The following is a 27809-nucleotide window of genomic DNA, read 5'->3' as shown; positions in this document are numbered from 1 at the left end:
CAGGATTTACCAATTGCGATTGCATCCAAAGAATTTACAAAAAGAGAAATTAACAAATCGATAATTGCAATAGAACTAGCTGCCATACACTGAGGATTAAATTTTTTTGGGCCATACTTATACGAAAAAAAAATTTGGTCAAATCAGACCATAAGCCACTAGTTTCTCTATTCTCTATGAAAAACTATCTACTTCAAAATTAACAAGAATGCATCTGAAACTAGAGGAGTATTATTTCGAAACTGAATACATCAAAGGCAAAGAAAACGTATTAGCATTTGAATGTCTGTGGAAGATCTAAAGAATATCAACTTGAAATCTGCTCAGATTTGTATCACCACGAGATCGACCAAGATACAGGAGATCAAAAGATGTACTTAACTCCTAAAGTTTTACAAACTAACGACAAGTACGACTTAGTTATACTTCCTAGCATAAAATTTATTATTAAGCCAGATTATTTAAGGATAGTCATTGAAAAATTTGAAAAGAATAAGTTCAGCGCTAAAATGATTTTCCCATCATGCCTATCTGGTCCATTTCAACCAGTAAACCTATTGTTAGTAAATTCGAGTCCAAAGACATTGCAATAAATAATTGTAAATGTTTAACACAGAAGATCGAAAATAGATCCGAAAAAAAAGAGAACAAAACTCCTAATATTTTACTAAATGTGGAAAAATAAAATAAAATACAATAACTTTCTTAAAAATAATAGAGGATTACATAAAAACATCAATTAATCAAATGTTTAAGCAACCCCCCATTAACAGCTAAACAATATCCTAGCCGATCATAAAATTCATTTCTAACGTTACTAAGGTGATATTGGAAAATTTTATTACATTTTAACGAAATAGCGTTTTGTAACTGGTTTAGATTCTCAAATTTTACACTTTTATAAATGACACTTTTTAAATGACCCCACAAAAAGAAGTAATTCGGTGAAAGATCAGGTGGCCTGGCTGGCCAAAGTATTCGGACCGTGGACCAATAATATTGCCGTTAAAAGCATTTTCCAAGCACTCTCTAACCATACGGGCATTATGGGCCGGGCAATAAATCCATTTGGTACCAGATCATTTGATCTTCCTGAACAACTTCTTCCAAGGCGAGTCCAATTTGATTTTGAAATAAGTCCAAATAGGTTTCAGCTGTGAGGTTATAGTCCATAAAAAAGGGTCCAATGATATGGTGTCCGATAATTCCCACGAATACATTTGTTTTTTTGGGGATATTGTGTCCGACTATGAACAAAGCGTTGTTTATTTTCTTGGCTCCAATACCGGCAATTCTGAACATTTGGTTCTAAACAATTATTTGCTCTTTCCATCATTTCAAAACAAAATACCATTCTTCGCTCTTCATCTCCTTCCTGCAGCTCTTGATGTTTTTTGAATTTATACGAATAATATTTGTGTTTTTTTAAAGTGCGCAATACCGTTGTATGATGTTTATTTACCTCTTGCCCAAGAACCCTCGTAATAACCACCTTGTTTTCCTCCACACTCAGTAGAATATTAAGATCTCTGTCCTCTCTTTCTTCGGCTCTATTTTCGATATCCTGAGTTGAATATTTACAATTATTTATTACGGTACCTTTGAACTCAAACTTATTGACAATACGTTTAATAGTTGAAATGGACGGAATGAGCTGGGTGGGGAAATAAACTGAAAACATTTCAGATACTGCTCTAAAACTGTTTCCCGCATAATGCCACTTGATTATGGCTATTTTTTCGTCGATTGAATAATTCTTACTTGTTTTCAAATATTTATTGACACTTTTCCTCACGTCAGTGACAATATTCATTTTACTGGTGCTCGTTTGATTTTACCTGAACCGAAAATTTGCAGGGTAGGGTATATATACATAGAATATATATATATATATATATATATATATATATATATATATATATACAGTGCTTTCATTTCAAAACGATCCAGCCTTAAAACTTTCTTAAAAAAAAAAAAAACGTCAAATTAAATATACATTTATTTTGACGGGGACGTCTAATTATGCATTTACTGAAGTTCTGTCAATCACCTCCTCACCTCCAGCTAACCTCACTTTAATATGTCTGTCAAATGGGAACCCCAAAAGGTACCGTGATACATCATAGTAAGCAGCGTAAAATTCTCTATTGAACGATAGCAAAAAAAATGAAATCGGTAAATGTGTAAGCAAATAGTTTGTGAAAATGTGTAGAAATAATGAATATTTTATTTACGCCAAACTTTGGTATTTTAAATGAATATTTTTAGTGTGGTACCTACATCATTTTAAAATTCTTACATTTTTTATAATAGATCATCAAAAAAATACAGGGAATTTAGAAGTTAAAATTACCACTCATTTTAACCACAAACAGTACATTTAGTTCAAGCAAATTATTTATTTTTTTAAGTAAAGAATGTGTATCATTATTTGCGAGAAAAAAAAGTGTCTTCAAATTTTTTGTAAAAATCTTTGCAGTCTTATAACTTTGTATGTGTATTTATTTCACTTAAATTTTTTGCGAAACCTACCTAATAGGTACAAAAAAACACTTCAATAACTTACATTTTTAAGGCGTTTAAAAAGCAGGCGATTTATTATTGTTAAATCTGTCAGTTTGATGCGTGCAATTTTTCAATTTTAGTTAAAGCAGTAAGTTAATAAAATGGTGTATACGCTAGCCGAAAGAAAAAAAAATCATTAAATAGTGCTCGCAGAACCACGAGAGCATTTAATGAAAGGTATCAAGATAAAAACGTGAGCCATAAATACGTATTAGAATTGATACGAAAATTTGAAGAGACGGGATCGATTTGTAATAAAAAAAAATATGAAAATAGAGTTGTCGATGAAGCAGGCCAAGTTGAAGTACTAGGACAATTTGCTATGGATCCAACTTTGTATATACCAAAGGCCGCAAAACTAATAAATATTTCCACTGGTTCCATACATAAAGTTAAAAAAAAAAATAAGTTCTTTCCTTATAATATTCATATTCTTCATGAACTCGGAGAAGATGATTTTGATAGGAGAATTCAATTTTGTAAAGTGATGTGCCAGCGAATTGACGACGATCCCCATTTATTGAAGAACATTTGCTTCAGTGACAAATCGACCTTTTTTTTAAATGGCCTGGTGAACAGACATAACTGTAGATACTGGGATAATAAAAATCCGCATGTTTTTCGGGAAGGCCATACCCAATATCTCCAAAAAATTAATGTTTGGGCAGGAATTTATAGGAATGAAATAATCGGGCCATTTTTTTTGGACGAAAATTTGACTGGCGAAATTGATTTAAACCTTTTAGAAAATGCAATATACCCTTCCATCATTCAATCTATAAAAAATCAAGTAGATCAACATGGTGCTATATTATTGAATGAAAATAATTTTCAGCAGGATAAAGCTCCCGCGCACTAAACTTTGCTAGTTCGAGAGTGGCTTGATGAAAATTTTCGAGAAAAGTGGATTGGCAGACGTGATGCAATCGAATGGCCTGCGCGGTCTTCGGACCTAACCCCACTAGACTTTTTTCTTTGGGGCTACTTAAAAGGAACTTAAGAAGAATGTAGAGAAATTAGCGGGCAGACCCTTGCCAATGTTCGTAAGGAGTTTGAAAATAGGCTTTTTTATTGTCTTGCTAATAACGGCGCGCATTTTGAACATTTAATAAAATACATTTGTTAAACTAAACTTGTTTTTCTACCCTACTGATTTACATTTTAATTGCTTCTTGGTCAATTAATTTTTTCTTTACAACCATTGATAGCATAATGAATGCCCTTTAAAATAATGTATCACACCATGGGGTAGCCATTTGTCAAACCAAAGTTTGGCGTAAATAAATGTTCATTATTTCTAGACATTTTCGCTAACTATTTGCTTACACATTTACCGGGGTCCGTTAAAGTTAAAGGGACGTCTAAAAAACGATTTTTTTTTGAAAATTTTTACATAGAATGTTGAGTTTGAACATTTTATTGATAAAAAAGTGAGGATGAAGTAAAAAAATGCAAAATTTTAAAAATTATTAAGGATTTTCTACTTACGTATGATTCACAATTACACCCGGCTTAACTACACTCTATTTGCGACTAGGCATCACGTTGACCATTATATATGCTATTAATTTAAATTTAAAGCCTTAAGTAACAAAATTCTGCAACTTAAAAGGATTTACATCACTTCTTTAGGTGATAAACAAATTTCAATTGCCACAGGCAAATCAGGAATATCAAATATGCAAATACGGATTTATTCATAAATAAAAGAAACTGTCAAAATGTCACATATTTATTGGGAGTGGCTACTGTACTAGTACGTAATTATCGTAATTTTCTGTCCTGTCTCATTATAGGTAAGTATTTGTTTATTTATATAATCATAAAATATGCACACGGGGCGGTAGCCCCGTGTGCGCATACAAGGCGGGCGCACATGGGGCGGCAGCCCCGTGTGCGCACATGGGACTGCGTGGTTGGCGCACATGTGGAGTTGGCATTGCAAAAAGGGATTAGAACCTTGGGTTGGCGCTAAATAGTAGGTTGGGTAGTCGTTTGAGCCCTACTTAGGAAATGGGATAATAGTTAGAAAATGGGAATTATAGGCACAAACACGCGGGGCTCCCGCCCAGCGTGTTTGTGCCTATAATTCCTATAATTCCGTATTCTATATTTCCGTATTTTACGCTGTTCCTATAATTCCTATGCCTTATTCCAATTCCTAATGCCTATAATGAATTTAAAGATATTTATTGTTTTGACTATAACTTAATGTACCTTAAACCTCATCGTTATTATTTACTTATTAATAATTAAATATCTTAAATTATGTTTTTTTTTCAAAATGTTTATTTATTATATATAAATTACATAAAATATCAAATAATTTAAATAAATAATACCTATTTTTTAACACCTGATAAATGTATTTTGTTCGTGTAATGTAAAATCTAACTAGTCTATGCCTTTATTATCTAAAATTGAGTCCACAGCCAACCCATCCAACTAAAAAGTGTTCCAGGCAAAACCAAAAAATACTACTGGGGACGTAGTGAAGCCACTCCCATTTTCGTCAATAAGGTTATTGTTTTATATTTCGTGTGTGTAAATTATAAAATATGTAATTATAGGGGTACAAAGTGATAAAGAATCCTATAAATTTACAATTTTAGCACCCAAAAAGTTCCAAAATTGCCCCAATATATATATTTTTCAATTATAGCAAAATCAAAAGCTAAAAAACCTTGTGCAAGACGGCAATAGTTACGTATTTAACGTATGTAGAAAAACCTTCATAATTTCCAAAATTTTGTATTTTTTCCAATCATCCTCACTTTTTTATCAATATTTTGACCACACTCAACATTCTATGTAAAAATTTTCAAAAAAAAATCGGTTTTTAGACGTCCCTTTAACTTTACCGGACCCATTTACCGATTTCATTTTTTTTGATACCGTTGAATAGAGAATTTTACGCTCCTTACTATGATGTATCACACGATGGGGGTTCCCATTTGACATATTAAAGTGAGGTTAGCTGGAGGTGATTGACAGAACTTCAGTAAATGCATAATTAAACGTCCCCCTGTATATCTAATTTGACGTGTTTTTTTTTTTTTTTTTTTTTTTTTCAAGAAAGTTATTAAGAGTGGATCGTTCTGAAATGAAAGCACTGTATATATAAATATATATTATTTACCGGTTTAACAGGAAGTGACACTAATTTTCCTATTTTAATTAGGACACTTGGTATATTTTTACGTATTTCGATAAAAAAATAAAAAATAATATTCTAAGAATAATAACACTGTATTTTCCATTTTTTGTTTTATACTCATAGAAAAAATCACTTTTTAAATTTTAAAATAGGGTGCAATGAAAGCGTTGAAAGTTTCAATTTTTAATCAAGTAATCACGGAAAAATAGTTTTCGTTACATTTTATGACTTTAATCTTTCACACGCCTATTTAAAATGTCTAAACCATTAATTTTGGCATTTAATTATTTTTTTTTAAATAGCACATTATTGGGAACAACCACTTTTAAAATGCGGTTTTTTTTTCCCAATAATTTGATATAATTATTTTTTTAATCGGTTGATAAATAAGCCCTAGTATAAATAAGTCATACAATTAAACGCATTTAATCAATAAAAATAACATAGAAGACTTAGATTTTTTTTTTATGGTAAACACAAGCACAAGAGGAAAGTCCTATGTCACTCTTGGAGTGGTGCTTGCGCAAAGATACTTGTGGGCATTTATCTTGAATCGCTGTAGGTTGTATGTGTCGGGAAATATGTGAGGTGGAAGCCCGTTCCACAAAGAAGATGTTCTCCAGATGAATGAGTCCCGATACAGCGACGTCTTTGGGGTAGGCAGGTGGACTCTATGTTGATGAACCGCAACTGCTTGAAGCATCTTTTTTGCCGGAACAGCCCTGAGTGGAATCAGGCCTGCCAGCTCAGAGGAGCACTTACCGTGATAATAACGGTCGAATAAACAGAGATCAGCCACCTTTCTCCTGTGCTCCAGAGTATCCAGACTCTTTGTCAGTTATTGTGTATCGATAAGACGAATAGCTCTCTTCTGTATAGAATCCAGCAGGTTTAAACTATGCTTGGGTGCAGAGCTCCAGACATGCGAGCAATACTCGAGGGAAGGGCGTATTTGAGATTTATAAAGAGTCAGCAGCTGTTCTGGTGTATACAGTTTTTTCGTTTTGAAAAGCACTCCGAGGCAATGTGGTCATGCCAGGATACACTGTTGGTGACCTCGACTCCTAGAAGATGTAAAGATGATTTCATTAGCAATGTTTTCCCTGCCATAACCAGCTCCGGGCCACCAAGGTTAGTCTTCATCGTAAATACTGCAGCCTGCGTTTTTTTAGCGTTAAAATTGATCAAATTATTATCGCCCCACTTCAAGATTGTTTTAATATCGTTGTTGGTTGAAGCTACTTGTTGCTGCCTTTGCGGCTGTCGTTGGTTTGGAGGACTTAAATGTATAAATAAGTGCGCTATCGTCCGCAAAGCTGTAGATTGGATTGACAGTGGTTCCTAGCAAATCATTGATATATCTTTCAAGAAAAGGGTGGGGGATAGAATGCACCCTTGAGGGACTTCAGCGTTAATATTAAATTTGTCGGAGAGGTATCCATCGGCGGCTACTTGGATTGTTCGTTGTTCAAGAAAACCTTTGATCCAATTCAATAATGAGTTTTGTATGCCGATTGAGGAGAGCTTGGTTAGTAGTCCCTCATGCCACACTCTGTCAAATGCCTTGGAAATGTCAAGAGCGACTGAGCGGGACTCGCCGTGCTTCTCCATGGCCTCCGTCCACAAGTGTGTGACTTAGGCCAGTGGATCTAAGCTTTCGGAAGCCGTATTGATGATCGCTGATTAGTCCAGATGATTCCAGATATCTTAACAGTTGTTGGTTGACTGCTTTCTCCATAATTTTCGATATTACTGGAACTAGTGCAACGGGCGGTAATTGGAGGGCATCGTCTTCTTACCCTTTTTGGGTACAGCTTGCACTCGAGCAGTTTTCCAGCTTGTTGGAAATTGACCCTGCTTATATGATGCCGTGAACAGTCTACATAATGGAGGAGTCAATTCGTTTGCACAACGTTTTAGTATTAGGGCTGGAATTCCATCGGGTCCAGAAGCTTTGTTGGTGTCTATGCTTTTAGGAATTTTATTTATAATTCGTTGGGGAAACGAAATTTCTCCCATCGATGAATTCACCCTTGGCAAATATGGCGGTGTTTTGCCTTGCGAGTGCAGAGTAGAATTGGACGCGAAGAGTTTATCCAGTAAGTTCGCTTTTTCCCTTGCTGTTACCGCGATAGAACCATCATCTGCTGTTAGGGGTGGCAAGGCCGACTTAGCAAATCCTTGACTAACGGCTTTCGACACCGACCAGAAAGATCTTGTTCCATTTGGGCAGTTTAGCAGTTTGTTTTTGATCCTGTTGTTGTGACTCTCTTTGCATTTATCAATAATTCGCTTGCAGCTATTTTTGGAGGCTAAAAAGTTCCTCCGATTTTCGATGGAAGGATGTTGACGCCATTTGCGATATGCTGCGTTTTTAGTGTTTTCTGCTTTTTTGCAATTCAGGTTGAACCATTGCTTATTGTTTGATCCGCATTTAGTAGAAAAAGGGATATAAGCTTCCATTCCTGCCAAGATCGTCTCTGTAATTTGGTTTGCACATTCTGAGATGTTATTGGTTCTAAAGCAGACTTCTTTCCAAGGGAATGAGCGATAAAATTCCCGAAGATGGTTCCACTTTGCTGATTTATAGTGCCATACCTTCCGCGGCATCGGAGGATCCTGCGTTTTAACCTCCAACTGGCAAGAGACTGTTATCAATTTGTGGTCCGATGTTCCTAGGGGGGCATGTACTGATACAGTGTACGTAGATCTGGTCTGAAGCCAAGACCAGATCTAGGAGACTCGCGAACTCGCCGTCTCGATCGGGGATTCTGATAGGTTCCTCCACAAGCTGCGTAAGCCAGCATATGGTGGCAAATAGCTCAGCTTCTCGTCCTTCATCGTCGTTCTTATTGCAGAAGCGCAGCCGGTTGATATTGTGAACGTTAAAATCACCCATGACGATGATTTCTGCACTTGGGTAGTCAATTTGCAGATGGTTAATGCAATCAACCAGGTTCAAAAAGAGCCGTCTATATTGGGTGTCGCTTGGTGGTCTGTAGATACAGCAGATAAATTTCGTGGCACCACTGGCTATTATTTTGAACCACATGACGTCGAAGTCCGCAGTTTCAAGCGTTTCCTCCCGCTGGCAACTCAAATCGTTCTTGACAAATACTGCCAATCCAAAATTTAGTCGAAATCGGGTGTGTAAATCGTATCCAGGATAAATAAGGTGAACATTTGTTGTTGAAGGTTTCACCTTTGTTTCTGCCGATGCCAGAATGTGAGGCTTATTTGATTGCAGGTGTTGGTGTACTGTATTAATATTGGTGTTTAGGCCTCTGATGTTGCAGAAATTTATTTTTAGGGTTTTTCATCCGCCTGATGGACCCCCCCGACCAGCCTCCGCAGGAAGATCCGAATGGGAGGCGAGTTTACCTCCGGAAAGTTTTGGTCGTGAGGGCGCCATCATGCAATTACTTTTCTTCTCCATTTCCCCTTTGGAAACCGGACACATCGACATGGCGGCGAAACGTGAGTTCCACTTCACGCCGCCTAAGTCCTATGTGGTAGTATTGAACCGGGCGATGCAAGTGGACAACATCTACCACCAAATTGATTGAATAGGCCGCGTTTTGACGCGTTCTTTAATTATTTTTCAATTGACATAATACATAACATCTTGTCAAGCGCAATTATTATTTGTTATTTAAATAAATTTGCTAATATTTGAAATGTTTACCAATGAAGAAAACATTGATATGCCGCACGCTATATTCCCACGCATACGTACTTGTAATAGACAAGAAGGTGGTCGTTTCAAACATGTTATGTTAAAACAATTTGTAAACCTGATATTTTTTCTGTTTGTTTACCGTTTGTGTGTACCTATGTTATGATAGGCAAATGTTAAATAAAATATGTTGTGCTAAGATACTGAAAATAATATTGCATTGAAAAATTTGTTCTTTTATTCTCAAATAGTATTATGACGTTTGACAAAATATGATATGTTATGTTAGTTGAATAGGCAGGCGTGTCATTACAATGCTTCCTGTTCGTTAATTTTTGTAAATTTTTTTTTCTTGCTTATTTACGCATTTAATACGCAAAGAAACCCCATTTGAAAATTGATTGTTCCCAATAATGTGATTTTAAAAAAAATTAAGTAAATGCCAAAATTAATGGTTTGGATATTTTAAATAGGCGTGTAAAAGATTTAAGTCATAAAATGAAAAAAAAATATTTTTCCGTGATTACTTGATTAAAAATTAAAACTTTTAACGCATTCAGGGCACCCTATTTTAAAATTTAAAAAAAAAAAGATTTTTTCTATGAGTATAAAACAAAAGGTAGCAAATATAGTCACTGGTTTTAGAATATTATTTTCTATCGTAGTAATATACCAAGTGTCCCATTTAAATAAATTATTATATTATTTTATATATACAGGGTGTCCCGAAAGTAATGGAACATAGTAGATTCCTTTCGTCAAAATAATGTGATTGAGGTCAACTTGCCTTATCCTAACTTTAATAGTAACTGAAATACAGAGTATCAAAGTATTATTTGATTTAAATCTCAGCGATTAATAGATTAAGCATCAGCTCCTAGGTATATAAAAAATCTATTTTACTTGAAATAAATTATTGTATTTAAAACTTATTAAACTTAAACTAAATTAAGTATATCGAACGGTATCATTACAGATTTGAGTACATATTTCTTTTAAATACGTGAATAAATCTATTTTCTTCTTCTTTTTCTTCTTCTCTTTCTCTGTTTCTCTCTCTTCTTCTTTGGAATTTTTTGAGCATGTGAGATAAAAATTTCTAAATTGATTTTTGCTGTGAAGCTTGTTGAATTTTTGAAGTGACGTAATACCTAATAAAATAAGTAATTTATTATTTGATTTATCGTTTTTTTCTCATAGGTCTTGAACTAATTGTGTGCCAATTGAATATAAAATTTAAAACATACAAGTCTTTAAAAAAAAAATAAAATTTCGTATTCAGTTTTCGTCTTTTCGATAGAGGGCGCTCATTGCGTTAATTTTTACTTTTTTAAAACCCCTAACTTTTTTTAGCTCGTATATCGGTTTAAAAAGTATCAAAATAAATTCCTTTTTTAATTTTACATTAAAAATATATACCTTATTAAAGTCGCTAGGAGCAACCGTTTTCGACATAATCACCATTTTTCAAAAAAAAATTAAAATAATATTTAGTTACTACTTTATTTAAATCGCATATTTGGCGGTGGCGTTGGAGATAATTGTTTGTATTAATTATGTCAAACTTTTTGAATGACATATAAAACTTTTAAAAAAACAAGTGAAAAAGTTTTTCTCTTACGTTTGTGTTTACGCGCAAATAAATTTTAATGGATTTAATTTATAGCCGACTAGGAGAAACTGGATCATTGCGGCTTTTTGGCCGCAATGATCTAGGCATTTTTATGTCTGTTTTGGGCCGCCCAAAAAATATTTCCCAAGAACAGGAAAAAGAAATTATAGTCCACCAGATTTGCCAGCGAGAATGCAGTTTTGTCGTCAGTTTAAAAATATGCAAAACACAGATCCAATGCTTATTAGCAAAGTGTTATTCACAGACGAGGCTACATTTACTAGACGAACTTTAGAAAAGAAACTTTTTAACTTTAGAAATGCTCATATGTGAGATTATGAAAACTGCCATTCAGTTGTCAATCGTCATTTCCAGCATGAATTTAAAGTTAAAATTTGGTGTGGTATTATTGAAAATCATATAATAAGCCCCATGAATTACCACCTAATTTAAAAGAAAGAGGACTCGTACTCAAATTTCTTATGAAATGAACTTAGAGGTCTTTTAAAAAAATACCATGAAATGTTAGGTAGAACATGTATTTTATGCCAGCGTATTTTTTTCGACAGGTTCGCAATTATCTTGACGAACAATAACCCGAACGTTGGATTGGCTGTAAAGGACCTTTCCTTTAACCTATGCTTGACCCTAGTCCAGACTTAAACCACATGGACTTTTGTATTTGGGGATACTTGAAATCAATTGCTTATGATCGTATTTCAAAATGCATTGAAGTTAATGGAGGGCATTTTGAGAAGTTGTTATAGTAGCGTTATTTGTATGTTTGTTTGTTTATTGTCGTTTTTGATATATTTTTTTTTAATTAAAATTAAAAAAAAATTAATAAATATCATTTACTTTGGTTATGATTTAAGAATTAATAAAAAAGTCGTAATATTTTTTTTATTTAGTTACTGTTCTAATTACACATAAATATCAATAATCTTAAGTATTAATTTTATTTAATTTAGGATTGCATTGCTAAAAATGTAGTAAATTTAAGTTATTCACATATTATTAAAACATAAAAGTGCGATTATTTCGAAAATGGTTGTTCGTAGCGACTTTAATATGGTCTACATTTCTTATGTAATATTAAAAAAGGAAATTAATTTCTTACTTTTTAAACCGATATACGGAACTGCAAAAAAGTTAGGGAATTTAAAAAAGTAAAAATTAACGCAACGAGCGCCCTCTACCAAAAGCACGAAAACTGTATACGAAATTTAATTTTTCTTTTTATTTAGTTTAGGATATATATATATATATATATTATATAATATATATATATATTATATATATTATATATATACAGTGCTTTCATTTCAAAACGATCCACCCTTAATAACTTTCTTAAAAAAAAAAAAAAACACGTCAAATTAGATATACAGGGGGACGTTTAATTATGCATTTACTGAAGTTCTGTCGATCACCTCCTTACCTACAGCATACCTCACTTTAATATGTCAAATGGGAACCCCCATCGTGTGATACATCATAGTAAGCAGCGTAAAATTCTCTATTCAACGGTACCAAAAAAATGAAATCGGTAAATGTGTAAGCAAATAGTTAGCGAAAATGTCTAGAAATAATGAATATTTTATTTACGCCAAACTTTGGTATTTTAAATGAATACTTTTAGTGTGATACCTACATCATTTTAAAATTCTTACATTTTTTATAATAGATCATCAAAAACAAAATACAAGCAATTTAGAAGTTAAAATGTGTGGTTACAAACAGTACATTTAGTTCAAGCAAATTATTTATTTTTTTAAGTAAAGAATGTGTACCGTTATTTGCGAGAAAAAAGAGTGTCTTCAAATTTTTTGCAAAAATCTTTGCAGTCTTATAACTTTGTATGTGTATTTATTTCACTTATATTTTTTGCGAAACCTACCTAATAGGTACAAAAAAACACTGCAATACCTTACATTTTAAGGCGTTTAAAAAGCAGGCGATTTATTATTGATGAAACTGTCAGTTTGACGCGTGCAATTTTTCAATTTTAGTTAAAACAGTGAGTTATTAAAATGGTGTATACGCTAGCCGAAAGAATAGAAATAATTTTCCTTCATGGAGCTCAATATTGGTGTGCTCGCAGAACCGCGAGAGCATTTAATGAAAGGTATCAAGATAAAAACGTGAGCCATAAATACGTATTAGAATTGATACGAAAATTTGAAGAGACGGGATCGATTTGCAATAAGAAAAAATATAAAAATAGAGTTGTCGATGAAGCACGCCAAGTTGAAGTACTAGTGCAATTTGCTATGGATCCAACTTTGTCTATACCAAAGGTCGCAAAACTAACAAATATTTCCACTGGTCCGTACTTTGTACTGTGAATTTTATAAGTTCTTTCCTTATAAAATTCATATTCTTCATGAACCCGGAGAAGATGATTTTGATAGGAGAATTCAATTTTGTGAAGTGATGTGCCAGCGAATTGACGACGATCCCCATTTATTGAAGAACATTTGCTTCAGTGACGAATCGACCTTTTTTTTAAATGGCCTGGTGATCAGACATAACTATAGATACTGGGACAATGAAAATCCGCATGTTTTTCGGGAAGGCCATTCCCAATATCCGCAAAAAATTAATGTTTGGGCAGGAATTTATGGGAATGAAATAATCGGGCTATTTTTTTTGGAAGAAAATTTGACTGGCGAAATTTATTTAAACCTTTTAGAAAATGCAATATACCCTTTCATCATCCAATCTATAGAAAATCAAGTAGATCAACATGGTGCTATATTATTGAATGAAAATAATATACATTTTCAGCAGGATGGCGCGCACTACACTTTGGTAGTTCGAGAGTGGCTTGATGAAAATTTTCGAGAAAAGTGGATTGGCAGACGTGGTGCAATCGAATGGCCTACGCGGTCTCCGGATCTAACACCACTAGACTTTTTTCTTTGGGGCTACTTAATAAGCAAAGTTTATAAAACCCCACCTGAGAGTATTGAGAATGTAAAAAATAAAATATTTCAAGATTGCAGAGAAATTAGCAGGCAGACCCTTGCCAATGTTCGTAAGGAGTTTGAAAATAGGCTTTTTTATTGTCTTGCTAATAACGGCGCGCATTTTGAACATTTAATAAAATAAATTTGTTAAACTAATTAAATTTGTTTTTCTACCCTACCGATTTACACTTTAATTGCTTCTTGGTCAATCAATTTTATTTTTTTTTACAACCATTGATAGCATAATGAATGCCCTTTAAAATAATGTATCACACCATGGGGTAGCCATTTGACATACCAAAGTTTGGCGTAAATAAAATATTCATTATTTCTAGACATTTTCGCTAACTATACTTACACCATTTACCGATTTCATTTTTTTTGGTACCGTTAAATAGAGAATTTTACGCTTCTTACTATGATGTATCACACGATGGGGGTGCCCATTTGACATATTAAAGTAAGGTTAGCTGGAGGTGAGGAGGTGATTGACAAAACTTCAGTAAATGCATAATTAAACGTCCCCCTGTATATCTAATTTGACGTGTTTTTTTTTTAAAGAAAGTTATTAATGGTGGATCGTTTTGAAATGAAAGCACCGTGTGTTAAAGTGTTAGGACCTATAGGAAACGATTTCGAAATCATCAGCACCTTGATGCAAAAACCATAATACGAGTAGAACATAGATTAGTGAAAACAGGCGATATAAACCCCGAAAAAATCAGGCAGGTCGTCTACCTATACTAAGCGTCGCTCTATAGTACACACATTCTTGACTTTGTGGAGGCGAAACCAAGTACGACTTTTCGAATTATAGAACCCCATTTTCATTTCCAAAAAGATACGATTCACAGATTATTAAGGAGAAATAATCTCTATCCATTTAAGCCTCAATGTTTAATTCCTAAATGAAAAATTACCACTGCCATTGCTCGATGAAGTTAACTTAGCAGTTAATAAATTGCTGGTTCCAACATGATGATGCACCTACTTATTATGACCTACAAGTAAGACGATTCTTGAACGAAACATTTCCTAATTAATGAATTAAAAAGAATATTTTTACTATCAGGTGGATGTGAAGAGGTGGCCTATACCATAGCATATCAAGGAAAATTTTTATATCGAGTCCGTTGTAGATCCTGAAAATGGTGTAGCTCGAATTCATGCTGAAAATAAAAGGCTTTAATAGATGAAAATATTCTACAGCTTCATATATCAATACTCAGCTTTTATAATTCATCGCGTAAATGTTTGTCTTAAAGTACGAGGTAACTTATTTGAGTTTGTGCATTTAATGAGACCAGTTATTTTGCGTTATTAATTGTAGGTTATTGTCAATAAAATAATTCATTACTAATACAGTATAATATATATTTTTTAATGACTCGAGAATCGTTTTTTCCCTTTGAATTTTCCCTCTTACTTTTCAACTTGTAATAGTCCTCTGTATATAATTCCAAAAGCAGGGGCGTCGATTTTGAGAACTCTTTTTTTTTTTAGTTTAAATTGGTTAGTTAAGTTTATTTGGGATTGCACCTACGTTTAGTTTAATACTTTGACTTAGCGTGTAGCTTTTATTAGTTAATCTTGTTATTTGGGCATTTTGTGTTATAAATCCAAATTTCTGTCTGGATTGTCAGCAGCACGCCTAAACTGTACTACAGAATAATTCAAAAAGGAGCACATAATTATGTATACTACTACAGAAAAACTATAATTCACTCTACTTTTACGCGAGTGAAGCCGCAGGCTTAGGCTAGTTTAGTGACAACTTTTGTGCTTTTATTGTGCTTAGCACATGGTAAGCTTGTGCTTACCATGTATTATATTATATTACATGTATTATATATATTATTATCTCTATACCATTATAGATATAGAAGTTTTATTGTCAAAACCTATTATATCCATAGTCGTCGCGGCAAACAGATAGAGTAATAAAAGTCCGTGAATAACCCGTATTTGAATCCAACACTTTTCGGCCGGGTTAGACTAGCTTGTATTTTGATCTGACTAAATATTTTTTATTTAACTACATATACTAATAAATATACAGGGTGTTCATTTGAAAACTTCCCACCACGGATTTATCGAAAACCACTGTTTAAAAAAAAACGCCGAAATACGTCAAAAGGTTTGTCAAGGGGGACAACTTTCTTAACAACTTAATTTGCTTAGATAGAAAACAAAAACATGAAAATATCAGTTTTTATTTCAATAAGTGTTCAAAAGGTTTTTTGAAGGTGGTAGACAATGGTACAGTGAAAACATCTTGTCGATCTTGTATTGTCTTATTTATTTAATGTAACACGACGTTTCGGTTGGTAAGTATCTCCAACCGTGATCAAGTGTAAACTGAGATGAAAATATACTTGATGAGGCTGAAATATATTTCGAGCAAGACGGCGCTCCTCCTTACTATGTTCTTCCCGTTCGGCAATGGCTAGACGACGAGTTTCCAGATAAATGGATAGGCCAAAGAGGGCCTATAAAATGGCCTGTTAGATCTTCTGATATAAAGCCGTTAGACTTTTTTCTATGGGGATATTTGAAATCTATTGCGTTTACTCCCCAATCTGAAAGTTTAGATGAACTTCGTCAACGCATCATCGACAGCTGCCATGATATCCCACATGTTTTTGAAAATGTCCGTCAGGAATTTGAACATCGCCTATATCATTGTTTGGCCAAAAACGGGCAACATTTTGAACACTTATTGAAATAAAAACTGATATTTTCATGTTTTTGTTTTCTATCTGAACAAAGTAAGATAAACAGAGATTTTTCTAATTTTCTCGAAAATGAATCGACCGATTTAAAAAAATCAAACTTCAAAATAAAAGACTTCGGAAGACCTTTTAAACAAGCTATTACTCGATACCTCTTGCCATTTAAAATTTTAAGGGGATGACCCTGGGAGGCAGAGTGTGAAAAGGGGTGAAGTAACTTTAGGTTAGAAAGTTCTCCTCCTTGACAAACCTTTTGATAAATCCGTGGTGGGAAGTTTTTAAATGAATACGCTGTATACAATAAGTAATGGTTTACTAAGGAAAAATTATATTTTTTGAATCCTAAGTAAAATTAAAGGGTAATGGTGGCAGACAAAAAGTTATTGTTGACTTAAAATACATTTATATTTTTGACGCCAGATAAGTAGGTAGTTGATTAAATTGATAATTACAGATAAAAATATATTTTGGTCTTAAAACAGAAGCTACCTGACAAAGTATTCTTCCCAAATCACTTACAATTAACTGCAAAATTATAAACTGAAATAATAACCCATTCCTTTGAAACTGACATTTATTTATCTAGATTAAAATATACATTTACATATCTACTTAAGTAATTGTTCCTTATTCTATACAAATATAGGACTTAAATGCTAAACTAATACTAATAAATATGTAGAAATATACACAATACTAATGCTATGGCTGCCGCATCTTGGTGGTCCTAGGCTGACTGACGGTTGTGGGGGGTGGTTTGCTGACCTGGGCGGAAGTGGAGGGTTCCAGATTAGCTTCCGGTCGGAGATGATACCTAAATAATGGTTCTGGGGGAACCAGCTAAATAACGGATTGGTGCTCTCCATTTCAGATGGCCAGCCGATGTTCTCTTTCTTTTGGAAAAGAATATCAACTGGGTCTTCCTTGGGTTGACCTCCAATCTCCTACGATCCATTCAGGAACGCGGTGAATTAAGGTGTCTTTGCCGCCTTATTTTAATGTGCCCTTTATTGGGAGAGGTGGTGAGGTGTCATCGCCGTACTGGAGTATTGTGTTGTATTGGGACGGGGATAAATGACGTATAAAGATGTTGAACAAGAGGGAAGAAAGGGAAACCTTGGGGAATATCTGCTATTACTGGGTCTGGGGTGGAAGCAAAACCGTCAGCACAAACACGAAATGATCAAACGACTGATCAAAAAGGAGTGGACAAGTCTTATAAGACCGTTGAGCCACATATTGTCGAAAGCTATACTTATGTCCAAAAAAACAGCCTCGGTGTGCAATCCACGGTTTGCTCCAGAGAGAATGTGGAAGCAAGCGATCCAGCGATTTTTCCCATTGCCGAGAGAAGACTTATTGGCCTGTAGCCCGAGGGGTTGGTTGCTGTTTCTCTCTTTTTTGGGAGAAGGATGATATCAGCGGATTTCCATTAAGTAATTCCATTAGGTAAATTGGAATATACCAGTGATGATTCTAGTAAGATCATTAACGTGTCTGTCGACTAGATGTTTTGGGGCTGGATTCATGATGCCATCTGCGCCGGGCGTGGATTTGGTTTACCTGGGATACCCGGGCTACCATTGAAGGGCCGTTTGGACAGCATTTATGATGCTGAAAGCCGTTGCAGGGTTTTTTGGAGGGTTGAGTGAATATTGCCCTTGAAGCGAATTTGCGACTACTTCAACCTTTTGTTGCGGGTCGGAAATCTTGATGGTACTGTAATTAATAAAGGTTTTCTTCCCACTTATAATCAAGTTTTTGACGAAGCCGAAAAACTTCAAAGGATATTCAAGATTTTTCGATAAAGAAGATAAGAAGGATATTTAAGATATCATCGAGTTACTCTCACCTCTGGGAGTTAAAATCTCTGGGAGGTGATTGCACTCGTCAATTTGCATGATAGAACTGTTGTTTTAGGAATGGATCGCCCGATCTTATAACGAGCTTTCTTAGACGGTTTCAAAGTCATATTTCCATATAATAAGACTTCAAAGATATTTTGTCCACCTGTTTATGGTGCCTTCGAGGGAAGGGGAGTTATTAATAGGGGAGACTGGAAGGCAAGATTGGAGGTGATTCCTGTAAGCAACCCAGTTTGTGAAGAATCTGGCACTGGAAGGGGCGGAGTTATTTGAGAGTTGTCCTATTTTCATATAAATGGGAAGGCGGTCAGAAAAAAGTTCATGCTATCCAGGGACTTGCGTAGGCATGAAAATATTTTTGTAGAAGAACATGTCTTGTATATCTGGGGTACCGTTTGTCGAGACGGGAGTATGTTCTTGAAGGGGCGGGGGGGCATACATTACAAGGTGCTTGGCATTCAAGTCGCCCAAGTTACTTCCCTATTGGGACTTAAGCAAGCGAAGCCTATCAGTATAGGGTTTAAACCTTAACATAAATTGATTTGAGCGTTATATCTGAGTTTGGAGAATGAAAGTGAGAGACTGATTTTTTGATAGCAATTAAAGTTTCACCACTTCTCTCATTTAGCCTGTCAGTCTTTTCGACATTGTAATTGACCAGGAAGAACCGGTGTTGGGGCTTTAAAAACATCTCTTGAACCAGGAGATCGTCAAGGGCGTGATCTTTGAAAAATCTTTGGATTTCCGCCTCTTTTCTGCCAATACTGTTAATATTGATAGAGGCTAGGATTTTTAGTATCAAAAGACTAGGATTTTTAGTATCAAAAGCTTAGAACGAGCGGCGTTAGATATTAAGCAAGTTGCGGAGCAGGGAAGAATGACTGCATCAGCTGCATAAATTGCTGTTGCATGTTTCTCATGAAAGCAGCGAACATTTGATGTTGATCAGGAGACAATCCATTATGAGAGATGGGTAAGTGGCGCAGAGTGGAAACAGGATGCAGGTCTTTATCGCATTTTACACAATTGGGGTGCGCATTGCAGTGAGATTGACCATGATACTGAGTGCTACGTGTCTTGGCGCTTTGGGCTTCGATACATATTCTCATGGCTCCTAAGGCCTGGAGTTGGAAGATTGCCTTTTTTTCTCTTGAGAGGACGACCAATACCATGGTAACTGGTCTTCTGTCAGCGTTGTACCAACGCGAGACTGTGATTGGGTGAAAACCTTGAGATTTTAAGTTGTCGGCAACTTTTTTCAGATGACCAGTGCTCGAGGACTCCTCAAAATTCTACATATAATCTTGTTTCCCTTAGGGAGGGTAAAGGAGTGAAATTGCTCCTTGTGGTTCTCAAAGAAAGGCTGGGTTTTCCGATAGTCTTCTATTATTTGAGGATGAGTTTTGATGTTGTCAGCAGTTGATTGACGGCAAAACCAAAATTGATTTTGAGTATTTTAAATATTGTAACTTAGTGTAATTGTAATTAGTGACCAGTTATCTGGTCGTAGCTAAACTTCTCCCTTAAGGTGATAGGAGGGATTTTTTTTCCGTTTTTGGGACTTGAGGGGCGGGCTGGGGAGGAGGTTGGTTTCTAAAACCTGGTCTGGCGTCTCATGACCTGGTTGAGGGGGAGGTTTGAGATGGATTGGGTTGGGTTGTTTGGAGGTAGAGAGGGCAGAGTTCCTTCTTCTCAGAAAGTAGACAGAGAAAATTACAGAAAAAATGACGCAGAGAAAATGACAGGGGTGATATTAGGGTTTGAAATAGAGGCAACAATATTATAGTTAGATGCATATGAAATATACGACTTACCCGATGATTCGGCGAGTTGTTATCGAATCTGCGTAATTTCTTTAGTAAGCTTTTTATCTTTAGATAGTCTCCTGCTATCTCACTTCCGTTTCCAGGAACTGCAGCAAGAGACATGCTTTCTTTTCCGCGGATTGAGCGGCCTGCTTTTCCAGGCATTTCTGTAAATGCGCCATTATCCGTTCCTGGGATGCAAGATTCCCTGAAGAAGAGATGCCCTATCATAGTCCATCTCACAACGGCTGTGGCTGAGCCTCTCTTCGTAGCGCATTGGTGACCTAATGCAATCGGATTTGTCGCCGCTTGACATGATTTTAATCAGACTTCACTTGGTAAAACACTTTAAGCACAGCACATTGAGCACAAAGAAACATCCACTACGAAACCGCTCGATTAGGATCAGATCGCGTCGCGTCTAAAAGAACCTAAGCGCACACCAGAGGTCTAACTCTAGCGAGTGTCACGTCGGAACTGGTGTAATAACTCATTTCGCTCTAATAAATATATAGGGATCTCAAGCCAAAAGGTACCGCCCTTTGCGCATCAAGCAGGCATAAGCACTCTATCTGTTTGGCGAGGAGACTATAGTAGGCATGATGTTCTAATTTAAAACAAATTATAAATTGCGTGAAAATGATTTAGTTATTTAGGTGATTTTCTTTTACGTCGTTTATTTAAAAATTATAAATTTTCATTTACACCACCTGCATATAAAATGTTTAATGAGCGGCTCCGTATGTAGTATACCCATCTTTTTTTTTCATACTTAAATTTGAATTTTTTATTGCAGTTACTTAATATTTAATAGTTATATTTTTAAATTTACCTTTGATTTGGACTTTTGTTGTCACTTTCGTTCGCCTGCGAACTATCATCTTCTTCTCTGCTAGTATTATGCGACCGAGGACTGTGCGACGGTGTGTTGGCATCATCTGAACTCCCGTCGTCCCCCGCATGTGTGACCCCTACCATCAAGTGACTTCCATGACTCCCCTGGGTATGGCTTTCTGCCCCCGGTAAACGAGCGCCACTATTAGCAAATGCTGTCTCTAGAGATCCGGATGGTGATGGGTCAATCTAGAATAGAATAATAAAGTTATGAAATTGGCTAAAAGTTCTAGCTTGATAGCTTAAACTCGCATAGAAGTAGAATGATTGGAATAGAATAAATCCGATTTTGATTGCAATCATTCACATTTAGATTCCGATTCCCCGTAGCATTCCGATTCCAATACATTTGTTGGAGTAGAGTCGTATGGTACCGTTTAAGCAAATTACACATTATTTTTTGGATTTTCGCTAGTTTTTCTTTTTATTAATTATTTACATCCGTTCTTGACAATTTGTGAAGTAGGTAAGAGCTACCTGTTGGTAGTTAATCTGCTGCTGCCGAGCATAGCTTTTTCCATTTATCACATTAATGTATTGACAACTTTTATTATCGTTCCGCCTCGTTCCCTTCTATTCATTTTTGAATCTTTTACTTGGGCCTATCTTTCTTTGGTTTTGTAAGGCTAGCAGTAGCTGTGTTTTTTTTAATTGAATAAAATTACTACTTCAGCCCATTTTTTTGTAAAATGGAGCCAAACTTTTACGAAACTTTGTTCCAAAAAAATAAAAAACCCGTTTACTATCTACTTTACAAAACCGAACAAACATAGTAAATTATTATTATATAAACATTATTATAATTATATTATTATTATTATTATTATTATTATTATTATTAATATTATTATTATTATTATTATTATTATTATTATTTTTAAGTTTAACAAAAATAAATAAATATGCGCTTATAGCATAAAATAACTTAAAAACAAAAATGATAAATTTCCAAAAAAAAGTTATATCTAAATTTTCCTACTTATGTATAATCATTTCAAACCCTGGGTCACTGGCAAAAGATTAGTGATGGTTTAGATCATACTTATTTGAATTTTTTTTGTTGTAAACTGCTTCATGTCATCTGGTATGGAATTATACAATTTTATACCGTTACATACATTGTGCAAATTAGCAAATTTTCGGTCGATATATGGGTGTGAGATTGATAAAACGAAGAATCTTCTTGTTCTAATTTTTGGTCGTCAAACTTCCTTAATAGCAGCTCCATCAATTTCTCGGTCTCCATCTTGGCCTGACTTCTTGTTAAAGGCATCCTCTAAAATAAGCTTCCAAATATTCTTTACTTCTGACACCAATTGTAACGAAATTCGGGAACACACTTTTATTGTCAACGTCAAAAACACTAACCTAACTAGCCTTGACTGTCGTTTAATTGTTTCCAAGGTAAACACTGACTAAACAATTAAAACTGAATGAAATGTCACAAAGCGCGTCCCTTTTAAAACTCGATGGAGCAGCTTCGAAATATTTAGAATCTTCATTGTTTTTGCTGAAAGAGACCAATAATTTTAGGAGAATACTGACAGTCAAAGCAAGCAAGTATACAAATTCTAGAAAATTAAAACTACAGGGATTTACAATAATATAACCTAAATAACCTAAATTGGGGCCAAAATGGAGCTCTCGAACAAGACGAACTACTTAAAAACTAAACACTATAAATAAAAATAATAAACCAAACGTAAGTAGAACCCTAAATTAACCCTACCAATCAACTTTAACTACAAAAAACTAATAAAATAGTACAAAAAATAGGAGAATAATTAACGTATTTATTTTCATTTTAATATACCCTGTAAATTTTAAGGGGGTCAATTATTGGCTTCCCTGTACATTTTACAGAAAAAATGTAAGATAACTTTTTGAAAAGACCAATCTGGCAAACCCTCGTGCGAAGTTTCAAAAAATTTTAATAAGCGAAATTTGAATTATTCTATTAAATGTAATTGCAAAATTACCAAATTTTCGGTTCAGGTAAAACCAGACACCAGCCACCAGCAAACAATTTGTTATAAGGCTTTGTCAAATCTGACATACAGCCGAATGTGGACTATCGGCGACTGAATGATATTACCAAAAAAGACAGTTAAGCCTTATTAAAAACGCAGACATCCTGAATAATTTATCGGATTGTGCATTTCAATCAATTTCATCAATGCATTTCAATCCAGGATTTAAGAAAAAGGTACTGGAGGTAAAAATTACATTCTTGACTAGAAACGGACTTTGACAGTTTCTAGTTATGCTCTTTGGACTCTCTTTCGACCTTTAAAAAGCTTATGAAAACTGTGTTACATAGAATAACTTAGGAAATCAATTCTATCTATTTTAGAATATTCAAAAGGTATTTGTCAGCAGACTATGAAAAAGGCTCATATCTATAGGTTCTAGTTTTTAGAAGTGTGACTTATTTCAGTGTCCTCTTAATACTTAGTTTAAATTATTCCATAGGTTTCGTTACATAGATCGCCTTTCGTGACATTTTAAACAGTTTGGTTGTTAGAAACTATCCGACAGTCAACGCGAATACTAGTATAATTTTTAATATGGATAAGATAGTTATCCATATTAAAAATTCATATCTAATGACGGATTCAGCAAAATATATTTAAAATATGGACAGGCGGACATTACTAAAATGGTAAATGTTATAAATAGGTTTATGATTTCAAAATTGATACTTATTCTTTTCATTTTATATTCTGGTTAATGCAAAATACTCAAATACTTTTTATTTGAAGTCTTAAGGTTTCTGTGCAAGCACATGTTTTACTTTTAAAACTTAAAATAAACATTGATGTGTGTAGCTTTAGCACGTTTGAATTAATTTGATTGTTAACCAGAATACTAAAAATCAGTTGACAACAATCTTCTTTTTCGTGGACTCACTGTATAACTTGCTAAAGTATTATTATAGGTATTTAATTTATGCATCTAAATTATTGAGTGATTAGTATTAAACGTGAAACAAAGAAATGTGTAATATCTAAATTTTAACGAAATTTGTAACTAAATTTATTTCACCATCAAAGGTATTAATAGATATTTTTGTAATTCCTAAATTAAATGAATTATAATTGGGTATAAAAAACTAAAAATTTTTCTACAATACGATGAATTATAAAAGTGAGTTATTATAATTCATATTAAGTAAGCATTTACTTTACTTAGGTAGGTATAAAGATATTTCTGGTAATAATTTTTAAAGTCGAACATAGTAATTCACTCATTTGAAGTGACCTTTAAAAAAAATGCTTGTTATAAATGTAAATATAAATATATGGATTTAAAAATATAGTTCCAACTTTAAATAAATTAAATTTATAGATTTATTTTCTATTACTTTTTTTAATAAAGTTTTTAAAATAACAATGATGAAAAGAAAATAAAGATTTAAAAATAATATATTTGTATTAAATTTATTATTATATTTAATATAATATTAGTTTTAATAGATGCTACATTTTTTGTGGATTTATGAATTGGAAATCTGAATGTAAGTTACTTTATCGGCTAGCCAACGTAATTTTATTTTTGCATCATCAGGGCCTTACAAAATATACCCATAATGAGAATTTTTTAAATAGAAAATGGCTACTGTCAATAGCACTGACATTACTAGAAGTTCAATCTTAGTCATGTCGATATATAAGGTAGGTAAGGTTCTGGTTGAGCAATGTAATCCTTTCCAAAAGGACAGACAGATATATATTACAGTTCTTCAAAAGATTGGGAACTCTCGATTTTCAGAAAGAATCGACTCTGTATAACACGCCCGCCAACATCACAATAAAAATCCAGTCCTTTCCCGTAAATTCGGCAAAACGAAAAAATCGATCGTCGATTCGTATCGATTTCTCGAAATCCTACCGGCTGCATCAATTGACTAACTCGACCAAAGATTTTCTTTTTAAAAAAATCTTATTTCTTATAAACTGAGAATACAATGGTTATTTAATTTTACAATGCCTGCAGCTGACTGAGGCTAGAGATGCTATGACGTATATTTACAACAAGGAACATAGAATGCTTCGTAAGGGCTTCTTAGTGATATAACTCATGTAAACCGTTGCTATTGTTCGCCCTCAGTTAGTGTAATTTTGATTGATATTGAATATTGTGTTTTCAAAAATTTAAATAGTTTGTATTTAATTTATAACTGATACTTGCTAACTGTTAGACGTCACAGCACATTAAACAATATTAATTTGTTTACCATACTATCGTGGGAAAATCGTTATCCGGGTCTTGATATCCAACCGCTGCGCCCTTCTTATTATACCCGGCGTAATCCGTGTCCACATAGTAATCATCATGAAAATAACTATAAAATTAAACTTCATTAGATTGTAACTAACTTTTATACTTTTCTAAATTAATATAATTATCTGCTCTCCCAATTCAGCAATTTTGATAATTTGTATCTAAAAATTGTTTTAATTAAAATTGAAGCAAATCCTAATACAACTCGAAAAATATCTGAAGAATTTAATGTAAGAAGATAATTTTCAAAAACATTTCTTTTAATATCAGAGTTGGAATTATCGGTGACCATATTATTGAGCCACATTTTCTTTCATCCTTCAGCTAGACATAATGAAGAAGAATATTAAAGATTTTTAAAAATTATTTTAACTTGATTTTTACCTGGAAAATGGATTAGTAACAATTAAAAGAAATACATGTTTTTTTTTGTGAACAACACAAAAACTATTTGTAGTTTTGTCCTTAAGTTTTGAATTTGTTTATTCAACTAAAAATAAAAATCAGAACAATCAGTGTTTTAAATTTATAAGTATTAGAGATAGTTTCGATTTGTTTTAAAGGCTAAGCAGTAAGCATATTTATTCATAGGTATAGCTTTAATACACACATCGCTAAAAAGACGTACCATCTAAATATTGTTTTTGTACATCACCTTTGGTGTGCCACTTAACATAATGACGATATTCCAAAGTACAGGATATTTCTTAATTAATGACCCCTTTTGTGAATTTGGGTGGATCGACCCTTGACCTTTTCAATTCATGTTAATAGATTTTTAGCTAATTTTTAACATGTGCAATCGGAAAATTTAGTATTCCTTTAAATAACGGTGTTATTGAATATTAAAGTTTGTTATTTTACACTGTTTTTAAAGGTATGTGCAAAACGGTCTTTTTTTTCCAGTTACAAATACTCATCCAGGTCTCTTGTGCATGTGCAGCCAGTGCACTCGAGTATGCTCGTTTGAGAAATCATGCGAACCATTTACGGCCGTCCTGTAAGACTTTTTATAGATGCTTTATTCACCAGGCGTCACACATATACACATATATTAGAACGACAAATTGTCCTAAGATACTCTAAAGCGTAATTGTATAATAGAGATAATAATATAATAGATAATAATTAAATCGAACATATAACGTTAAAGAAATAGAATATATGGTTCTATTTGGAAAAAAAATTTAACATCAAAAAATATAACGATATCTACTATTTCCACTATACATGATTTATATTCATAATATAATAGTAAGCTTATTTGTTACCTGAACTTAGAATCCAAATATACTATACACCATGTTTTATCAATACTTCTGTATAAAACGACGTCAAGATATTTTTTATTTTCTGATATCTATATCTCTCATACTTTTATAAGAATATTCTTATGGAATGAACAAGAAAAAACTGAAAAGCGAGCATCAAAGCGAACATCAAAATATCACAGCTCCAACGTAACGAAGTTTTAACAACGTTAAAGGAAACTCCAAGGGGTGTAAATTAAGTCAACTAACTCACTAAATTAAATCTTTAACGGGTACTTAAATCAGTAATGAGTTAATTCTTTTGACAAAATTAGAAGATTGTGTTGGAGATAGAGCTAAGTATATTTTGATGCTAATTACCAAGATAAAAAAGAGGCTGTAATATTTTCGAAGAATAACTAACGTACAAAATATTCATCGATAAAGATAAATATATGTTCTTATAAAATATTTAGCAGTATATAATAGCAGCATTTAATAGATATATAATAGATTTTCTATAGATGAAAAAAGAAGAGCACTAAATAAAGAAGTATAGTTGTGTCATAGTAGAATTCTAGCAAGCAAACTTGGCGATTAATAATGTACCATTAATTGGTAGTTTGGAAATAATTATTCAGTATTGAAATAAAAACATGCGAGGATTCAAACTCACTTAGTTGAAATGTTTTAAAAAGATACTACCAATTATGGTTGCTAACTATTTTTGACTCGAAAGCTTGATTACATAATTTTTCTTGGATATTTTATGTCCTTATTTGGTTTTCTAAATAGGTGATATTTTTAGATTATAGCAAGCTTTTGATACCATAGATCGCGATATTATATTTTTTATTAAACAGAGTGCTATACCTCATAATTACGATAGTCATATGAGAAGTATATTAATATATTAGTCAAAGGGGGCAAAAATAAAACAAAAATTGGCCAAAATATTCCCTATTCATAAAGAAGCTCATATTTATATAAGAGGATA

General features: G+C 33.6%; 1 protein-coding gene across 7 annotated transcripts in view; it reads right to left on the bottom strand.

The window, feature by feature from the left end:
* Nucleotides 1–27809, bottom strand: part of LOC126743388 (uncharacterized) — a 347135-nt gene that overhangs the window by 272844 nt on the left and 46482 nt on the right. For 5 of the 7 annotated variants that reach the window (XM_050450456.1, XM_050450452.1, XM_050450450.1 and 2 more), the window contains exon 2: nt 21217–21467. In XM_050450456.1, coding sequence (XP_050306413.1) covers nt 21217–21362 — 146 coding nt within the window. In that variant the 5' untranslated portion in view covers nt 21363–21467. The other 2 variants (XM_050450454.1, XM_050450455.1) reach the window with 2 other exon arrangements.

Source organism: Anthonomus grandis, chromosome 12 (assembly GCF_022605725.1).
Source record: "Anthonomus grandis grandis chromosome 12, icAntGran1.3, whole genome shotgun sequence".
Taxonomy (NCBI): domain Eukaryota; kingdom Metazoa; phylum Arthropoda; class Insecta; order Coleoptera; family Curculionidae; genus Anthonomus; species Anthonomus grandis.
Note: the sequence above shows the minus strand (reverse complement) of the source record. Positions and strands in the feature narration are given on the sequence as shown.